The sequence below is a fragment of the Manis javanica genome, chromosome 2 (assembly GCF_040802235.1).
Source record: "Manis javanica isolate MJ-LG chromosome 2, MJ_LKY, whole genome shotgun sequence".
Taxonomy (NCBI): Eukaryota; Metazoa; Chordata; class Mammalia; order Pholidota; family Manidae; genus Manis; species Manis javanica.
Window position 1 is genome coordinate 36,629,910 of NC_133157.1, and position 19,958 is coordinate 36,649,867.

The 19,958-nt window shown below is 37.6% G+C and overlaps 1 protein-coding gene across 16 annotated transcripts in view; it reads left to right on the plus strand.

Moving 5' to 3' along the window:
• The window catches only part of UBAP2 (ubiquitin associated protein 2), a 146,055-nt gene that overhangs the window by 59,723 nt on the left and 66,374 nt on the right, over positions 1-19,958 (plus strand). For all 16 annotated transcript variants that reach the window (XM_037009826.2, XM_037009823.2, XM_037009820.2 and 13 more), the window contains 2 exons: positions 9,518-9,671; positions 10,983-11,060. In XM_037009826.2, the coding sequence (XP_036865721.2) occupies positions 9,518-9,671; positions 10,983-11,060 (232 nt within the window). The remainder of the gene's footprint in view (positions 1-9,517; positions 9,672-10,982; positions 11,061-19,958) is intronic.

Sequence of the window (19,958 nt, forward strand, 5' to 3'; positions counted from 1 at the left end):
AATATTTTGTTGATTATTTTAGCATCTATGTTCATCAGGGATATTGGTCTGTAGTTTTCTTGTGGAGTCTTGTCTGGTTTTGGTATTAGGTTGATGCTGGCTTCATAGAATGAGTTTGGAAGTATTCCCTCCCTGCTTAAAGTTTTTTGGAACACTTTAAGCAGAATGGTATTATGTCTTCTCTAAATGTCTGAATACCCATTCAATTTCATTTCTGCTAATTGGTCTGTTCAAATTTTCTGTTTCTTCTTGGTCAGTCTTGGAAGGTTTTTTTTTTCTAGAAAGTTGTCCATTTCTTCTAGCTTATCCAGTTTGTTAGCATGTACATTTTCATAGTATTCTGTAATAAATATTTCTATTTGTGTGGTGTCTGTCATGATTTTTTCCTTTCTCATTTCTGATTCTGTTGATGTGTGTAGATTGTCTTTTTTCCTTAGTAAGTCTGGGCAGGACTTTATCTATTTTGTTCATTTTCTCAAAGAAGAAGCTCTTGGTTTCATTAATTTTTTCTATTATTATTCTCAATTTTAATTATTTCTTGTCTCATCTTTATTATGTCTTTCCTTATGCTGACTTTGGCCTTCCTTTGTTCTTCTTTTTCCAGTGTCAGTAGTTGTGGATTTAGACTATTTGGGATTGTTCTTCCTTCTTTAAATAGGCTTGGATTGCTATATACTTCCCTTTTAGAACTACTTTTATTGTGTCCCACAGAAGTTGGGGCATTTTGCTGTTGTTTTCATTTGTTTCCATATATTGCTTAATGTCTTTTTATTTGGTCATTTATCCATTAATTATTTAGGAGCATGTTGTTAAGCCTCCGTGTGTTTGTGAGTCTTTGTTTTCTTTGTACAATTTATTTCTAGTTTTATACCCTTGTAGTCTGAGAAGTTGGATGGTACAGTTTCAATCTTTTTTAATTTACTGAGGCTGTTTCTGTGTCGCATGTGGTCTGTTTTGGAGTATGTTCCATGTGCACTTGAGAAGAATGTGTATCTGCTGTTTTTGGGTGGAGTGTTCTGTATATGTCTGTTAGGTCCATCTGCTCTGATACATTGTTCAGTGCCTCTGTCTTCTTACTTATTTTCTGTCTGGTTGATCTGTCCCTTGGAGTGAATTGTGTGCTGAAGTTTCTCAAAATGAATTTATTGCATTCTGTTTCCCCCTTTAATTTTGTTAATATTTTTTTCACATATGTAGGTGCTCCTTTATTGGGTGCAAAGATATTTATAATGCCTGTATGCTCTTGTTGGACTGACCCTTTTATCTTTGTATAATGTCCTTCTGTGTCTGTTACTCTCTTTGTTTTGAAGTCTATTTTGTCTGATACAAGTACTATAACACCTGCTTTTTTCTACCTATTAGTTGCATGAAATATCTTTTTCCATCCCTTGACTTTTAGTGTGTGTATGTCTTTGGGATTGAGGTGAGTCTCTTGTAGGCAGCACACAGTTGTGTCTTCTTTTTTATCCATTCAGTGACTCTTATGTCTTTTCATTGGTACTTTCAGACCATTTACATTTAGGTTGATTTTCGATGGGTATGTACTTACTGCCATTGCAGGCTTTAGATTTGTGGTTACCAAAGGTTCATGGGTAACTTCTTTACTATCTGTGTAACTTAACTCGCTTATTAAGCTATTGTAAGCATGGTCTGATGATTCTTTCCCTCCCTTCTTATTTCTCCTCCTCCAATTTTATATGGTAGGTGTTTTATTCTGTGTTCTTTTGTGTTTCCTTTTACTCCTTTTCTGAGTACTTGATTTTATTTTTTTGTCATTAGTTAGTATTTGGTTGGTCTGCTTTCTTCACTGTGTTTTTATTTTCTCTGGTGACATCTATTTAGCCTTTGGAGTTCTTCCATCTAGTGCAGTCTCTCTAAAATTCCCTGTAGAGGTGGTTTTTGGGAGGCAAATTCCCTCAACTTTTGCTTGTCTGGAAATTGTTTAGTCCCTCCTTCGTATTTAGATGATAATTGTGCTGGATACAGTATTCTTGGTTCAAGGCGCTTGTGTTTCATTGCATTAAATATATCATGATGTTCTCTTCTGGCTTGTAAGGTTTCTGTTGAGAAGTGTGATGATAGCCTAATGGGTTTTCCTTTGTAGGTGACCTTTTTTCCTCTCTCTGGCTGCCTTTAATACTCTGTCTGTTTCTTTGATCTTTGCTATTTTAATTATTATATGTCTTGGTGTTGTCCTCTTTGGGTCTCTTCTGTTGAGAGTTCTATGGTCCTCCATGGTCTGAGAGACTATTTCCTCCCCCAGTTTGGGGATGTCTTAAGGAATTATTTCTTCAAAGACACTTTCTATCCCTTTTACTTTCTCTTCTTCTCCTGGTACCCCTATAATGCAAATATCGTTCTGTTCGGATTGGTCACACAGTTCTCGTAATATTTTTTCATTTCTGGAGATCCTTCTATCTCTGTCTGCCTCAGCTTCTCTGTGTTCCTGTTCTCTGATTTCTATTCTATTAGCGGCCTCTTGCACCTCATCCAGTCTGCTCTTACATCCTTCCAGAGATTGTTTTATTTCTGTATTCTCCCTCTGTACTTGCTCCTTTAGCTCTGCATATTTCTGTGCAGATCCATCAGCATGGTTATGAGCTTTATTTTTAATTCTTTTTCCAGGAGATTGGTTAAGTCTATCTCCCCAGGCCCCCTCTCGGGGGCTGTTTGGGTAATTTTGGTTAACACCAAATTCTTCTGCCTTTTCATTGTGAGAGAGGTAGTTGTAGACAGGTAGCGCTTGTGTCAGCTGGGAGAACAATGTCCTTTCCTCTTACTGTTTTGCTCTTTTCCACTTCCTTTGTCAGTTACCTGCACTCCTGGAGTAGCCTCTGAGTTAATCCCCATAGCTGCTGTTGACAGGGTCTTCGTCACAGTAGCACAGAGCCCTCCAGGGAGTGTCAGGTGTGCCCGGCATGCTCTCCTGTGAGAGCGGCGCCCCCACCGTGCAGCTGTGTGATGGTTGCAGCCTTTGGGTCTGGCCCTGGCAGAGATTCTGTGCACTGGGCTGAGATTCTGGGCTGCTCCTGGGGGTGGGGCTTCTCTGGAGCCCCTCTGGTGCCACCGGAGTGCATAGGCTGCTCTGCCACTGCTGCTTCCAGCTCACGCGTGCCGCTCCCAGGCCCCTTTGGCGCTGCCACTGTTGGCGCACGTGACCGCACATCCATTCTTGGGCCGGTGTGTTGGGGTCTGCACCAGTTGGGGGAACGACTTGCAGGCTGCTTATCGTTGTGAGGGGCTTCAGAACTGTGTTGCCACCCAGGGGGTTAGGTTGTCTAGAGTTCTGCATGATTCCCAGGTGTTGGGCTGAGTGCACCGGGATGACTTCGTCCAGGTGTGAGGTCCCTGTCCCTTTAACACGTGCAAAAAGCAGTCGCTTTTCTTTTGTCCCAGGGGAGCCGGTTGTTGGGACTCACTCAGATTTTGCTTTTTCATTTCTCTAATATTCAAAACACCATGCACCATATTGCTGTGCTCCCGGTGCTGATTACTATAGCTGGTTTTTTAGCAGTCCTGTGCTTTCACTCCCTCCCTGCTCCAACTCCTTTGTTCCCTCCGGGAGCTGGGTTGAGGTGCGCTCAGGTCCCACCGGGCCAAGGCTTGTATCTTACCCCTTTCGTGTGATGCTCAGTTCTCACAGATGTAGATGTAGCCTGGCTGTTGTACTGTATCCACTGGTGTTTCTTTTAGGAATACTTGTATTTATTGTATTTTCAAAAATACATATGTTTTTGGAAGGAGATTTCCACTGAACTACTCACACCTCCATTTTGGCTCCTTCTCTGTTAATGATTTTTATTTTGAAATATCTTTCCGGAAAATTCATGATGACAATTTCATTTGAATCGTTCTTAGGTGTAGTCATAATTTTGCTTTGAATCAGGTTCTTTTGACATTTCATATTTGTGTGTGGTGCTCTCTAGTACCCATAACCTCTACTCTCTGGAATTGCTCAGCCCCTGGAGCAATGTTGGCTGTTACAGAGGAGCAGTGTGTTTGCCTGAGGGGCGGAAAAAGCTGTTTCCTGCTTCCCGTCTGCAATGCCTCTCTCTAATGACAGAACCAGTGGGCTGAACACAGAGGTGTAAGCCTCTGTGCTTTGTGTTTGTAGCTGCCATAGGCAGGGCTTCCCTCTGGCTGGCCTAATGCCAGGGCAGGGGTTGCCAGTTTGGGAGCCAGATGCAGGCTAGCTGGGAGGAAGGCACAGCAGGCTGTGTATCATTGTCCAGGGTCCTTGTAGCTGCAAAGCCAGCCAGGGGGATGGGGTGCCTGAAGATCATTTAAACTGCCAACCTGCTGGTCAGAGTGCACCTGGAAAATTTTGCCTACATGTCCTTTCTCCCGAGCAGGAAGTTCTGTGCAGTCATCGCCCCTTTAGCAGCCCTCTTGCTAAGGGCTTCCTTGTTAGACAGTCTCTCAGACTGCCCACCCAGATAGCCAGATATGAGTCCCTGTTTTCCACAAGAAGCTGGAATCTTTTTCTCTCCAAGTGTCCCGCTTGTCATGTCTTTTCAACCCCTCTAATCACCAGAGCACCATGCAATGTAGGCTCATGCTCCAAGAGCAGATCTTCAAGGCAAGGTGTTCAGCAGTCCAAGGCCTCCACTCCCTACCTGCTCTGTTTCTCTTCCTCCCTCTGGGTCATTGGAGTGGTGGACGGGCTTGGGCCCTGCCGGGTCACAGCTTTGGTACGTTACCCTATTCCATGAGGTCTGCTCTTTTCTCCTGGTTGATGCAGTCTGCTACAGCCTTTTTTCCTGTTGGTCTTTCAGGATTAGTTGTATTAATTGTATTTTTGTATTATATGTTGTTTTAGGAGGAGGTCTCTGTCTCAACTTTCATGCTGCCATCTTTAATCCAGTCTGTCCTCTTTTTGTAAAAGTAATTTGTATAAGATAAACCCCTAGCCAAACTTGTTAAGAAGAGTATCTTCACACATAAACATCATGAGAAATGAGAAAGGAAAAACTATGACAGACACCACAGAAATACAAAGGATTATTAGAGAATACTATGAAAATCTTTATGCTACCAATCTGGATAAGCTAGAAGAAATGGACAACTTTCTAGAAAAATATCACCTTCCAAAACTGACCCAGAAAGAAACAGAAAATCTGAAAAGACAATTAGCAGCAGTGAAATTGAATTGGTAGTCAAAAAACTACCCAAGAACAAAACCCCTGGGACGAGATGGATTCACTGCTGAATTTTCTCAGACCTTTAGATAAGACATAATACCTATTCTCCTTAAAGTTTTCCAAAAAGTAGAAGAGCAGGGAATACTTCCAAACTTATTCTGTGAAGCCAACATCACTCTAATATGAAAATCAAAGACACCACAAGAAAAGAAATGTAAAGACCAATATTCCTAATTAACATATATGCTAAAATACTCAACAAAATATTAGCAAACCAAATTCAAAAATAAATCAAGAGGATCATACACCATGATCAAGTGAGATTCATCTCAGGCATACGCTGATGGTACAACATTTGAAATTCGATTAATATCATCCACCACATCAATAGAAAGAAGAAAAAAACCACATGATCATTTCCTAGATGCAGAAAAGGCATTCGACAAAATTCAACATCCTTTCTTGATAAAAACTCTCAACAAAATGGGTATAGAGGGAAATACCTCAACATAATGAAGGCCATATCTGACAAACCCACAGCCAACGTCATACTTAACAGTGAGAAGCTGAAAGCTTTTTCTGTAAGATCAGAAACAAGAGAAGAAGGCCCACTCTCCCTGCTTTTATTCAACGTAGTACTGCAAGTCCCAGTCACGGCAGTAAGACAACAGAAAGAAATAAAAGGCATCCAGATGGGTAAGGAAGAAGTTAAACTGTCACTGTTGGCAGATGACATGATCTTGTACATATAAAACCCTAAAGAATCCACTCCGAAACTACTAGAATGAATATCTGAATTCAGCAAAGTTGCAGGATACAAAACTAACACACAGAAATGTGTTGCTCTCTTATACACTAATGATGAACTAGCAGAAAGAGAAATCAGGAAAACAATTCCATCAAAAAGAATAAAATGCCTTGGAGTAAACCTAAACAAGGAAGTGAAAGACCTAAACCCTGAAAAGTACAAGATACTCCTAGGAGAAATTAAAGAGGGCACTAATAAATGAAAATTGATCCCATGCTCTTCATTAGGAAGAATTAATATTGTCAAAATGGCCATCTTGCCTAAAGCAACCTACAGATTCAATGCTATCCCTATCAAAATACCAACAGCATTCTTCAGTGAACTGGAACAAATAGTTCTAAAATCTCTGTGGAACCAGAAAAGACCCCAAACAGCCAAAGCAATCCTGAGAAAGAAGAATAAAGCAGGGGGGTTCTTGCCTGCTTTATGAAAAGCACATGAAAAGATGCTCCACATCGCTAATCATCAGAGAAATGCAAAGTAAGACCACACTGAGATACATCTCACTCCAGTTAGGATGACCACTATTCAAAAGACAAACAAGAAATGTTGGCAAGGATGTGGAGAAAGTGGAACCCTCCTATGCTGCTGGTGGGAATGTAAATTAGTTCAACCATTGTGGAAACCATTATTTAGGTTCCTCCAAAAACTAAAATAAAAATAACATTTGACCCAGGAATTCCACTGCTAGGAATTTAGCCTCAGAATGCAGCTGCCCAGTTAGAAAAAGACATATGCAGCCCTGTGTTTATCCCATCACTATTTACAATAGCCAGGAAATGGAAGTCACCTAAGTGCCCAGTAGCAGATGCATGGATGAATAAGATGTGTTACATATACACAGTGGAATATTATTCAGCCATTAGAAGGTAACAAATCCTACCATTTGCAACAACATGGATGGAGCTAGAGGGTATTATGCTCAGTGAAATAAGCCAGGGGAATAAAGACAAGTATCAAATGATTTCACTCATCTGTGGAGTAAAAGAACAAAGAGAAAACTGAAGAAACAAAACAGCAGCAGACTCACAGAACCCAACAATGGACTAACAATTACCAGAGGGAAAGGGACTGGGGAGGATTGGTGGGAAGGGAGGGATAAGGGAAAATAGGGGCAATCCGATTAGCACATACAGTATAATGAAGGGGAGGGGCACAGGGAAAGTAGTTTAGCACAGAGAAGACAAGTAGTGACTCTATAGCATCTTATTCTGCTGTTGGATAGTGACTGTAATGGGGTATGTGGATGGGACTTGATAATGGGGGGAAATCTCATAACCACCGTGTCTGTTGCTCATTTAAGTGTATATTAATGATAGAAAAAATAAATAAAATGTAATTTGTGTAGTTACTGACAAATAAGGGGTGGCAAAGTCATTTTGGAATGAGGTGGCTTGGAAATCTTTTCTGATGATTAAATGTGGTGTCTGGAGGAACCATTCCTCTTAGGTTTTCGCATGTATTCTGCAAGTAATAAAATATAGATGACGAAGGTTGCAAAGTTCAGTTGAAAATAATTTATAATTATTTGGTTCACTTTGAACGGCTTTGTGCATGTTTGCACACTGTTGTGAAAATGTGTTATTCTCTTTAGCATGTGGTATTATGTTAGACCAATTGCCCCTTAAAAGTTTCTTTCCTTACTTTACCCCATTAATAAGGTCTTAGTCATTGTTCACAAGCCAAGACTTGCTTATGGATACCCTTTTCCTGAATGAAATGGGGTAACATGTTCTCTTTCTCAAATGTTTTCTAAAAAAATATTTCCCTGCCTAATGATTGAGTACTTTTCTGTGTGGCCTTCTTAAGACATAAATTGTGTGTGTATGTACTTTGTGCAGACTCTTCTGTGTGTGACTTTTCCAGGCCCTCTAGCATTTTTGGCTTGTTAACCTAAGAGTACGGGATTCTGCCTTACATAGCTGTCATATGTCAATATAATATTCATATTAGTTAACATAATAAGTTGAATTTTTATATTACAGGTTACTTTTTGGAATAAATAACCTTTATTGCTTTTTTTAATAGGAAAACAATGCAGAATGATAAAAACGTGAAGTTAAGTTAAATGTCCTCACTTAGATAATTACTAACTTCTATATATACACAGCCTCTTGTTTGAACTAAAAAATGTAGTCCTATTTTATACACTGCTGATAGTCACTTAACTTTTATCCTGGATCTCTTTCTATGTATATACCTGGTACTCTTTAAAATAGCTACATTCTTCTCCATTTATAGATGTTCTAGAGTAGATGGTCTCAGAGCCAGCTTTTTGGGGAATTCCAGTCCTCCCTTTTATTCTGATCATTTTATATAAATGTTTGCAGAATTACTTAATTATTTCCTGAATAAAGGCCTACAGGTATAATCACTGAGTCAAAAGCTGTGAACGAGTTAAAAATTGGATATTATTGCCAGGTAAACTTCCAGGAAGGTAGAAAAGATCTATGCTCATCAGCAATGGAGTAATACGTGGTTATTCAGGGTGTTGGTTTTTTAAAAATATTTGTGAAAGCTTAGACAGTAAGTTATTTTAATTTGTATTTTTCCATGTTTTATCATTTTACATGTAAATGTGAGGTCAGCAGAGGTTTTTAGATGTTGAAAAAATTCCTTTAAAAAAAAACATTTAAAATCTGAGCTCTACTGTTCTGGAATATATTATAATTCCAGAACAGCTGTAGTATAATCTTTAATTTTATTAATTGCCAGTGTTTATGCTTATTTGGCTCTACAATATCAGTATTTTTTTTCTAAGGTTTTTTTTAAAGGTTAAAATAGTAATTGCTCTTATTTTCAGATTGAATTACTTCTACTCCCTTGTGAAATAATGTAGAGTATGGAAAAGTAAATATAAACATAGGCCAGCTATGGATTTCTTAGTAACATACCCAGTTGATATCCTAATACTCAGTACATGCACAAGAACATAGTGTCTCATTCTTTTCTTAGTAATTTATTTATATATATGGTCTGATTTGGTATCACACTAGAGGAGAGGGGAAGACATGAGGTTATGTAAGTAATTTGAGTCCTCTTTAGAACAGGCCTTTCACATTGAAATTTTGGGAGCTTAGTTGTTTTTTTTTTAAGTTATACCAAAACATTATATAATATTAAAGTATTTTAGATACTTTGCATAACTGAATAGAGAAAGTTATATTCCTGAGATTTTAGGGTTCATCATTTTATGTAATTTTGTAGTCTTTGAGCTAATCTATGTATTAACAGGTTTAAAGCCTACCACTGTAGACTGGAGAAATGACATTTACTTTGTTGTAAATCAGCTTAGGAAAATGCTCTGTGGTGGAATATCATATAGTATGTTTTAAATTCAGCTAGTGGGTGCTATCTTTTGTGGTGTATATAGCAGCGGGAGCTTGGCAGAAGATTTGCTGTCTTTATCATCAGAAGGTAGAACTATATGGAAAAGAAATAAAATGGTAGGCAAGTGAGGTGCAAGGCATAGTTAATTAATTGGGTTTGAATGATAAAATGCACCTACCATTGATAAATATATATACTTTGAATGACAACCCTGAATGACACCTCTTCCCTTTGGTAGACTTCATGGGAGACTGTTGTGGGGAAGAAGAAGAATTTTGGAAAAGAAAATTCAGAAAACAAAGAGAATAGAGAGAAGAGAAGTGAGAGAGAAGTGAATCGTGGACGTGGAAACAACAACCGGAAAGGAAAAGATGGCAGTCGTGGAAGAGAGTGTAAGTACAGGTCTTTCTTCTGCACTTTTTATTATGAAAATTTTCATGCATACTGAAAAAGCTGAATGCCTGTAGATCTACTTAGTATAATGTTTGTTCTTATCATTCACACATAGTAATGATCTGTTGCTTAGTTTGTTAGAACCCTAACTGATAAAATTTCAAAGTAGCATGACCTGTGCTGCTGTTGTGTGTCTTAAGACTGCATTCTGTTAAGAAACAAGTGTGTCCCTAATTTTAAAGGAGGTTTTTCATTCACTGATAGATGAAGCTGTTTATTCTTCCCATTTATGGGTAGTCATGGTATAAGTAAAGGTTACATTAAGAGGAAAGTTGTTGGATGGGGAAGATTTTCTCAGTGTTTTGCATTCGATCCAGATTTTGGCATCATTTACCCAAAACAACACTTGTTTGCTGTACAGACATAGCAAAGTTGCTAAATTAAGAATGAATAAAATACAAATATTTTAACATATCACCTTAGAGACTTTTACTAGTTTATTTATTCCATAGATACTTATTAAGTACTTCCTCTATCAGGTACTCATATAGCATACATACATTAATGAATAAAACAAAAGGAAAGCTTTGACTTCCTAAAACTTAACCTTTAATGGAGGTAGCATGAGGTGTAACAATAAAAAAGAGAAAGAAGTAACATATCATTTACATTATGATACTGTCATAAAAGGCAGAGATGGAGATTTTAGGGATGGGTTTGGCAAATTTAAATGGAGTGGGCAAGGAAGGCCTTACTCACAACTAATAGGGGTTAAGCCTTGAAAGAGATGAAGGGGAAGCAAGCTATGCCAGTATTGCTCATGAAATTTCTATATTATTTAGCATCACTAATGCCAGTATAGGATTATATTTTATCTTCTTTTCCATCTTCTGGACAGCATCATGAAAAACCTAACTTGACGTGAATTTTCACAACTTGGTATTTCCTTGATAATACTATTGTGCTCTTTTGTGCCTTCCCAGGCTTTGAATCTAATCAGTGAGCAAATTTTATGTGTTAACACAGTTGCAGTAGAAGGTGATTCTTTTGAAGCAAACTTATTTCAGGGGAGGGCAAATGCAACTTAGAAGAAAGAACAGTGAAATGTTGTTGTAAATTCTTTTTAGGATTTTTACATAGGAATGAAGCACAATGTACTATCAATTTTTGAAACACTTTTGTTTGGTTTTGTTTCCTGTTTTCTAAATGCTTTGGTAAAATTTTAGCCTTTTTAAAAAAAGTCTTTCTGTGCTTGCCTTTAATAGCTGTCTGGTAAGACTATGTACAAGTGGTGTTATTTTCTTCCGTAGTTAGAGGTGAAGAGAATGGAATTGATAGCAATCAAGGAGACAAGGCTTCAGACCGCAGCAAGCGAGCCCGTGGTAGAGGTAAGACAGAATAAGGGGGAAGGAACTGGTGGTGACAGGAAGAAAGACGCGAGCTGTTGCTATACTTACTTCAGTAAGGCATGGCAGTGTGCTCTGGAAGAGTGGTTGATTTGAAATCTTTTGATTCATTTACTGATGCCTATGAATGAAGAGTTTGGATTATGTAAGTTTGAGGAAAACGATTGGCGGTTTTCACGTGAGCTGAGAAAACCCTTTATATGAATCATTAAGCTCTGACCAAAAAGTCATTATTAAATTCTTCTATATTAGACTTTAACACATGTGCTTTACACATGGGGTACTGGTTTTAAAATTAAAATTATTATTTGCCCATTGTTTACCTCATCTCCTGTTCCACAATGTTTTCTGTTAGTGAGCGTTTTTAAACATTTGTTATTTGGAATGACATTATGCCACTTGAATAATGTAGGTTCTTTTACTTTTGCCTGTGACTGAATTTTCTCAAGAGTTACAAAATAAGATAGATGATGTAATATGCAGACCTTTGTTTTGGTTCAGTGGAGGAGCTACATGAATTCACTGACATTTGTTTGATCCACTGTCCAGTGTGGCTGTGGCTGTTCCCCACATGAGCAGTTGACAGTGGCAGAATTTCTTACCAGGTCCTGAGTGGAGGCAGACTACACATACCGCCAACCCCCTTGACTGTTCATTTACCCAACTGTCAGTTACCAAACTTCTGCCATATGGGCCAAATGTACATGATGCCGGGGATTAGGAAGGGGCAACAATACGTACTAATTAGCCAGGCACAGTCAAATAAGACTGGAATTATCTAACAGATTTTAACTATAATTATTTTTTCCTGTCTTTTTTATTATCGATTTCAAACATAGTTAAAAGTGGAAAGAATAGTTAAATAGACCCCAAGTACCCTCATATCCCTTTCCTTCATTTACTCTCTGCAGAAATATACATATATTTTTGACATTCTTATTTTTTAAATTTTGGCATCATTAATATACAGTTACATGGTCAACATTGTGGATACTAGATTCCCCCCATTGCCAAGTCCCCACCACATACCCCATTACAGTCACTGTCCATCAGCATAGTAAGATGCTATAGAATCACTACTTCTCTTCTCTGTGCTGTACTGCCTTCCCCGGTCCCCACCCCCACCCCACCCCCCGCAGCTACCATCATGTGTACTAATTGTAATGCCCCTTTTTCCCCTTATCCCTCCCTTCCCACCCATCCTCCCCAGTCCCTTTCCCTTTGGTAACTGTTAGTCCATTCTTGGGTTCTGTGAGTCTGCTGCTGTTTTGCTCCTTCAGTATTTTCTTTGTTCTTATACTCCACAGATGAGTGAAATCATTTGATACTTGTCTTTATTCCCCTGGCTTATTTCACTGAGCATAATACCCTCTAGCTCCATCCATGTTGTTGCAAATGGTAGGATTTGTTTTCTTCTTATGGCTAAATAATATTCCATTGTATATATGTACCACATCTTCTTTATCCATTCATCTACTGATGGACACTTAGGTTCCTTCCATTTCTTGGCTATTGTAAATAGTGTTGTGATAAACATAGGGGTGTATATGTCTTTTTCAAACTGGGCTGCTGTATTCTTAGGGTAAATTCCTAGAAGTGGAATTTCTGGGTCAAATGGTGTTTCTATTTTGAGTTTTTTAAGGAACCTCCATACTGCTTTCCACAATGGTTGAACTAGTTTACATTCCCACCAGCAGTATAGGAGGGTTCCCATTTCTCCACAACCTTGTCTTTTGGATGGTGGCGATCCTTACTGGTGTGAGGTGATATCTCATTGTGGTTTTAATTTGCATTTCTCTGATGACAAGTGATGTGGAGCATCTTTTCATGTGTCTGTTGGCTGTCTGAATTTCTTTTTTGGAGAAGTGTCTGTTCACTTCCTCTGCCCAGTTTTAAATTGGATTATTTTCTTTTTGTTGAGGTGCATGAGCTCTTTGTATATTTTGAATGTCAGCCCCTTATTATCTAGATATATAATTTATGAATATATTCTCCCATACTGTAGGATGCCTTTTTGTTCTATTGATGGTGTCCTTTGCTGTACAGAAGCTATTTAGTTTGAGATAGTCCCACTTGTTCACTTTTGCTTTTCTTTCCCTTGCCCATGGAGATGTGTTCATGAATAAGTTGTTCATGTTAATATTCAAGAGAGTTTTGCCTGTTTTCTTCTAAGAGTTTTATGGTTTCATGACTTACTTTCAGGTCTTTAATCCTTTCGAATTTACTTTTGTGTATGGAGTTAGACAGTAATCCAGTTTCATTCTCTTTTACATGTAGCTGTCAAGTTATACCAACACCAGCTGTTGAAGAGGCTATCATTTCCCCATTGTATATCTGTGGCTCTTTTGTTGCATATTAATTGATATTATATGCTTTGGTTAATATCTGGACTCTCTGTTCCATTGGTCTGTGGGTCTGTTCTTGTGCCAGTACCAAATTGTCTTGATTACTGTAGCTTTGTAGTAGAGCTTGAAGTTGGGAAGTGAGATTCCTCCTGCTTTATTCTTCCCCCTCAGGATTGTTTTGGCTGTTTGGGGTCTTCTGTGGTTCCATATGAATTTTAGAACTGTTTGTTCCAGTTCATTGAAGAATGCTGTTGGTATTTTGGTAGGGATTGCATTGAATCTGTAGATTTCTTTGGGCAGGATGGCCATTTTGACAATATTAATTCTTCCTAGTCAAGAGCATGGGATGAGTTTCCATTTGTTAGTGTCCTTTGTAATTTCTCTTAGGAGTGTCTTGTAGTTTTCAGAGTATAGGTCTTTCACTTCCTTGGTTAGGTTTATTCCTAGGTATTTTATTCCTTTTGGTAGAATTGTGAATGGAAATGTTTTCCTGATTTCTCTTTCTGCTAGTTCATTGTTAGTATATAGAAATGCAACAGATTTCTGTGTATTAATTTTGTATCCTGCAACTTTGCTGAATTAAAGTATTACTTCTAGTAATTTTAGAGTAGATTCTGTAGGGTTTTTTTATGTACAATATCATGTCATCTCTGCAGAAATATTTTAAAGGAGATTTTTTGGGTCTCCACCCTAAATTGCTGCTTGCATCTCTAAAAAATGTAGGTGTTTTCATATGTAGCCGTGATACTATTTTTATACCTAAATAAAAAGTAGTAAACTTTTTTTACATATGTAAATGTAATTTTCAATCCAAGTATAAAATTCTTTAGTTATTCCAAAAATTCCTTTCCATAGTTGATATCTTTGAGTCAGGATCAAGATACAATTTATGCATTACATATTTTGATTCTCCTTAATCTAGAGTAGTTCTGTCTTCAACTTCTTTTTACCTTCCTTTTTTCTCTTTACCACTGATGTCAGAACCATGTTTGTCTTACTGGAAGTCATGTTTCACATTCTGCATTTGTTTTTGTGTCTTGTGTTACTGGCTTTTTCCATGACCCACATATTTACTGTAAATATAAATTAGTTTTAAAGATTAAATTGAGGCTCAGTTTCATATAGGTAAGCATTGGTGGTGGTGTGTATTCTGTATTTCATTTGCATCAGGAGGTACTTTTCTTTCTTGATTTTTTTTTTTTTTTAGTGATATTTATGTTAATGAATTGTCCATTTTTAGTGAGTTTATCAGTTAACAGTTCTTGCAGCCTAGATTAATCACAGTTGTTAACATAATTCTTCCCTTGGTCTTTATAGTTGTTTTTAAAAGATTTCTGTTCAGATTCAAGAGGAGGGCTGCAACATATACAATTCCACATTGTGAATTTCTTTGTGGCAAGAGAGTTTGCTCACTTTGCTTCTCCAATGTTGGGGGCTGTAGCTGGCCCTGCCAGTGTGTTTTTATTGAAATGAGTTTTTGTGATGTTTACCTAAGCGTTTAAATTTACGTGTTGATCGAATGTTTTTTTCTTTAGTTAGTTGAACAAAAATGGAATAAATAATAGCAAACAGAATAGAGAACCCAAATATAAACCCATACATATATGGTTAATTAATGTACAATAAAGGAGCCATGGATGTACAATGGGGAAATGACAGTCTCTTCAACAGATGGTGTTGGCAAAAGTGGATAGCTACATGTAAGAGAATGAAACTGGATTATTGTCTAACACCACACACAAAAGTAAACTGGAAATGGATCAAAGACCTAAATGTAAGTCATGAAACAATAAAACTCAGAAAAAAACAGGCAAAAATCTCTCGAATATAAACATAAGCAACTTTTTCCTGGACACATTTCCTTATGCAGTGGAAACAATAAAAAATGAACAAGTGGGACTACATCAAAGTAAGAAACTTCTGTATAGCGAAGGACACCATCAGCGGAACAAAAAGGCATCCTATAGATTGCAAGAGTATATTCATAAATGACTTATCTGATAAGGGGTTAGCATCCAGAATATATAAAGAACTCATATGCCTCACACCCAAAGAACCAATAACTGATTCAAAAATGGGTGCAGGACCTGAATAGACAGGTCTCCAAAGAAGAAATACAGCTGGCCAACAGGCACAGGAAAAGATGCTCCACATCACTAAGCATCAGGGAAATGCAAATTAAAAGCACAATGGGATATCACTTCACACCATTTAGGATGACCACTATTCAAAAGAGAAGAAATAAGAAATGCTGGAGAGGATGCAGAGAAATGGGATCTATTCTACACTGTTGGTGGGAATGTGTATTGGAGCAACTTGTGGAAAGCAATCTGGAGGTTCCTCAAAAAACTAAAGTTAGAAAGACCATTTGATCATGTAAATTCACTTCTGGGAACTTACCAAAAGAAAATAAAATCTCTGGTTCGAAAATATTCAAGCACCCCTATCTTTATTGTCACACTGTAATAGCCAAGATATGGAAGCAACCTAAGTGTCCATCAATAGATGAATGGATAATGAAAATGTGGTACATAGAATGGAATATTATTCACCCACAAAAAGAAAAGAAATACTGCCATTTACAACAACGTGGATTTATCTAGCGGATAGTATGCTTGGTGAAATAAGCCAGGTGGAGAAAGACAAATACAAAATGATTTCACTCATTTATGGAGTATGAAAAGAAAGTAAAACAGAAGGGAGGAAATACCAGTGAAGTTATAGACAGGAAGAAGATACTAGTGTTTTATTTGTGGGAGAGATTGTGGGGTGGTGAAGGGAATAAGGGATACAATAATTCGCAGTCAGAACATTGGTTGGTCACAGTGATGGAAGTACAGCACAGAGAATACAGCTGATGGTTCTGTAACATCTTACTATGCTGATAATGACTGCATTAGAGGGGCTGAGGATTTAATAATATGGGTAAGTATTGAATCACTGTGTTGTGTATTTGAAACCAACATAAGGACTTAAATCAGTGATACTTAAAACAACAAGAAAACTAACCAGCAGTAACCAACAATGTTAGAAGTCAGGTTGGTAGTATTCTCAGTGGGGTAAGTGACTGGGAAGGAAGACTAAAAGAGCAACTGAAAGTCTGGCATTTACAAGCAGCCTCAAAAATCTGAAAAAAATAAGGAACTAGATTCTTTCCTAGAGCCTCCAGGAAGGAATCCAGTCCTTTGATTTTAGTCCAGTGAGACCCATTGTTGGGCTTTTAACCTGTAGAACAGTAAGACAATAAATTTGTGTTATTTTAACCCACTAAAAAGAAATAATAATATAGTATATATTTACTGTGAGTGCTTTATTGTATAGCAGGCATGTTACTCATTCTTTACATGTGTTTTTCTTTAATTCCCCATTAAAACCTTCTGAGGATCTTTGTTGCTGTTTTCATTTTAATCATGAGAGAACGGAGTCTGGAGAGAGGCAGGGTCAGGGTTTTGAACTGTATCTATTTAGGAGCCTGGGTCCTCCAGGGAGAGGGAGGGAGGGAGAGTTAGAGTGGGGAGTAGGCTGATGCTTAGTCTTGTTGCTTCCTTCCTTCTTCAAGGATTACAAACTTCTTTTTAATATTAGAGGTGAGGTAAATAGCTTTTCTTTATGGAAGAACTTAACTAATGTGTAACCCTGAAACCAAGTCCACTTGGAACTCTTGAATAGCTTATGGGAGACTCTTTGGGTTGAAAGGAGCGAACCCAGGTAAAGTCTTAGATAGCGATGATTCTGGCTTACATTCAAATGTCTACTTCAAGTATGTTTACTTTTAGGAAAGGATGTAAAGCGTGTGTGTGTGCGTGTGTCATGGGGAAGACTTGCACAGACAAGTAGTGACTGTGGCATCTCACTATGCGATGGACAGTGACTGCGGTGAGGTGTATGTGGTGGGAATTGATAATATGGGTGAGTGTAGAAAACACACAGTTTTTCATGTGAAACCTTTATAAGAGTGTATATCAATGATACCTTAATAAAAAGACATAAAGCAGGGGGTTAAGGGACCCAGATAGACTCGTAATTAATAAGCCCAGTTAGATCTAAAAGCAAAACAAACCACCCCACCCTCCACATACAAATAAACTTCAGTGAGATATCATTTTTTATCATCACACCTATATTTAAACAAGCTATTGAAGGATAGTGGTCTGTGTCTGGCAATATCTTTGAATTGCTTAGTACCCCATGTCCAGCAGAGGGCACGAGAGGGAAAATGTTCAGTACACAGTATGCACAAAAGCACAAATTATTTTGCTTACTGAATATTAGTGAAGTACAGTTTGGGTAGAGTTGATATAATTACTTTGGTTTTGATTAGGCAAATAAACTGAAATAAAACCTAACTATCCAACTAAAATCGCCGTAATGTTTTTCTTAATTATGATTGTCTCAGATGAATTCTGCAAGGGATCTTTGTTTTACTTGAGTATTTCATGTTTTTTTTTCTGTACGTGGTCTGTATGATGATAGTTCATATAATTTTTCCATTGGTAAGTTTAATGAATAGGAACAGAATGCAGACAAATAAAAAATACGGTCCATTTTGCACCCCTCTGTTTATTGCAGCAGTATTTACAATAGCCAAGAAATGGAAGCAACCTGTGTCCATCAGTAGATGAATGGGTAAAGAAGATGTAGTACATATACACAATGGAATATTATTCAGCCATAAGAAGAAAACAAATCCTTCCATTTGCAACAACATGGATGGAGCTAGAGGGTATTACGCTCAGTGAAATAAGCCATATGGAGAAAGACAGGTATCAAATGGTTTCACTCATCTGTGGAGTATAAGAACAAAGAAAAAAACTGAAAGAACAGAACAGCAGCAGACTCACAGAACCCAAGAATGTACTAACAGATACCAAAGGGAAAGGGACTGGGGAGTGTAGGTGGGAAGGGAGGGACAAGCAGGGGGAAAGGGGCATTACTATTAGCAGACATAATATAGGGGGCCATGGGGAGGGTTCTACAACAGAGAAGACAAGTAGTGATTCTATAGCATCTTACTGTGCTGATGGACAGTGACTGTAATGGGGTATGTGGTGGGGATTGATAATAGGGAGAGTCTAATAACCATAATGTTCATATAATTGTACATTAACCATACCAAAATTAAAATATATAAATAAAACCTAAAAAACATATGGTCCATGTCAAGTAAATATGTGGAAAAAATAGGATCTTGATTTTCCTAGTCAAAGTCTTTTACAACAGCTTGATATGTAACCAGCTAGTAAGACCACACTCCTTGTTACCTTTGTTCTTGGCTGAATCAGCTGCCCTCACTAGCTAGTAAGTTTATATAAAAATGGAGAGGAGCTAGATTCAAGCTGAACTGCTTAGGAAATCATTCCTGTAGATTTATCTATATTATTCCTAAAGGTATTCCATAAGATTTTTGGATATTGGAATTGAAATTGAGGATTTAGTTGAGAATTTCTTTAATTTTTGACCTTAGGTTGTACTTTCTTTATAAATTCCTTTCTTTTTTTAATGTACATCTTGCTTGTCTGCTCAAGTATTTTGTGTTGTCTAATAATTTCCAATCAGAATCCTTTGTAAAAATATTGACACTGTTTTCTTAATATTTAACTACTGTTAGAGCCTTTTGTCACATGTATGTCATTGTAATGATTTCTCTTTCATTATAAAGTGTGCATGTGAACCCACTTAATCAATTAGTGTTTTTTCCTTTGCTTTCTACATTGGTAACAGTGTTCAATTACAGCAAAAAAAAATCTTAAGATACAGCATACCATACAATTTGCACATTTAAATTGTACATTTAGTATATTCATGGAATTGAGCGACAGACATCTTAGTCATTTCAGAGTGTTTTCATCACTTCAAAAGAAACTCCATACCTTTCAAATTCCTCCATCCTTTCCCAGCCTCTATCCCTTCAGTAAATCATTGGTAATCTACTTTCTGTCTCCATTTTGCCTATTCTGGACATATGTAAATGAGTCTTATGTGGTCTTTTGTGACCGGCTTCTTTCACCTAGCTTAAAGTTTTGAAAGTTCATGGGTGCAGTCAGGTATCAGTACAGTGTTGTAGCATGTATAGTACTTCATTCCTTTTCATGGCCAAATACTCCATTGGTTGGAGCTATATACATATATATATACACACACACCACAAGTTTGTTTTTTGCAGTCATGTGTTTTATGTCCTGAGAATGGGATTTCTTGGTAACTTTTTTTAAACTTCAAGATTAAGTTATCTTTATTTATTTTATTTTTATTTTTTAATTTTGATGTCATTAATGTACAGTTACTTGAACGTTATAGTTACTTGACTCCCCCTATTGTCAAGTCGCCCCCACATACCCCATTACAGTCACTGTCCATCAGCATAGTAAGATAGTATAGAATCATTACTTGTCTTCGCTGGATATACTGCCCTTCCCGTGTTCCCCCCCGCCTCTCCCCTGCTACATTGTGTGTGCTAATCATAATGCCCCATTTTCCTCCTTTTCCCTCCCTTCCCACCCACCCTCCCCAGTCCCTTTCCTTTTGGTAATTGTTA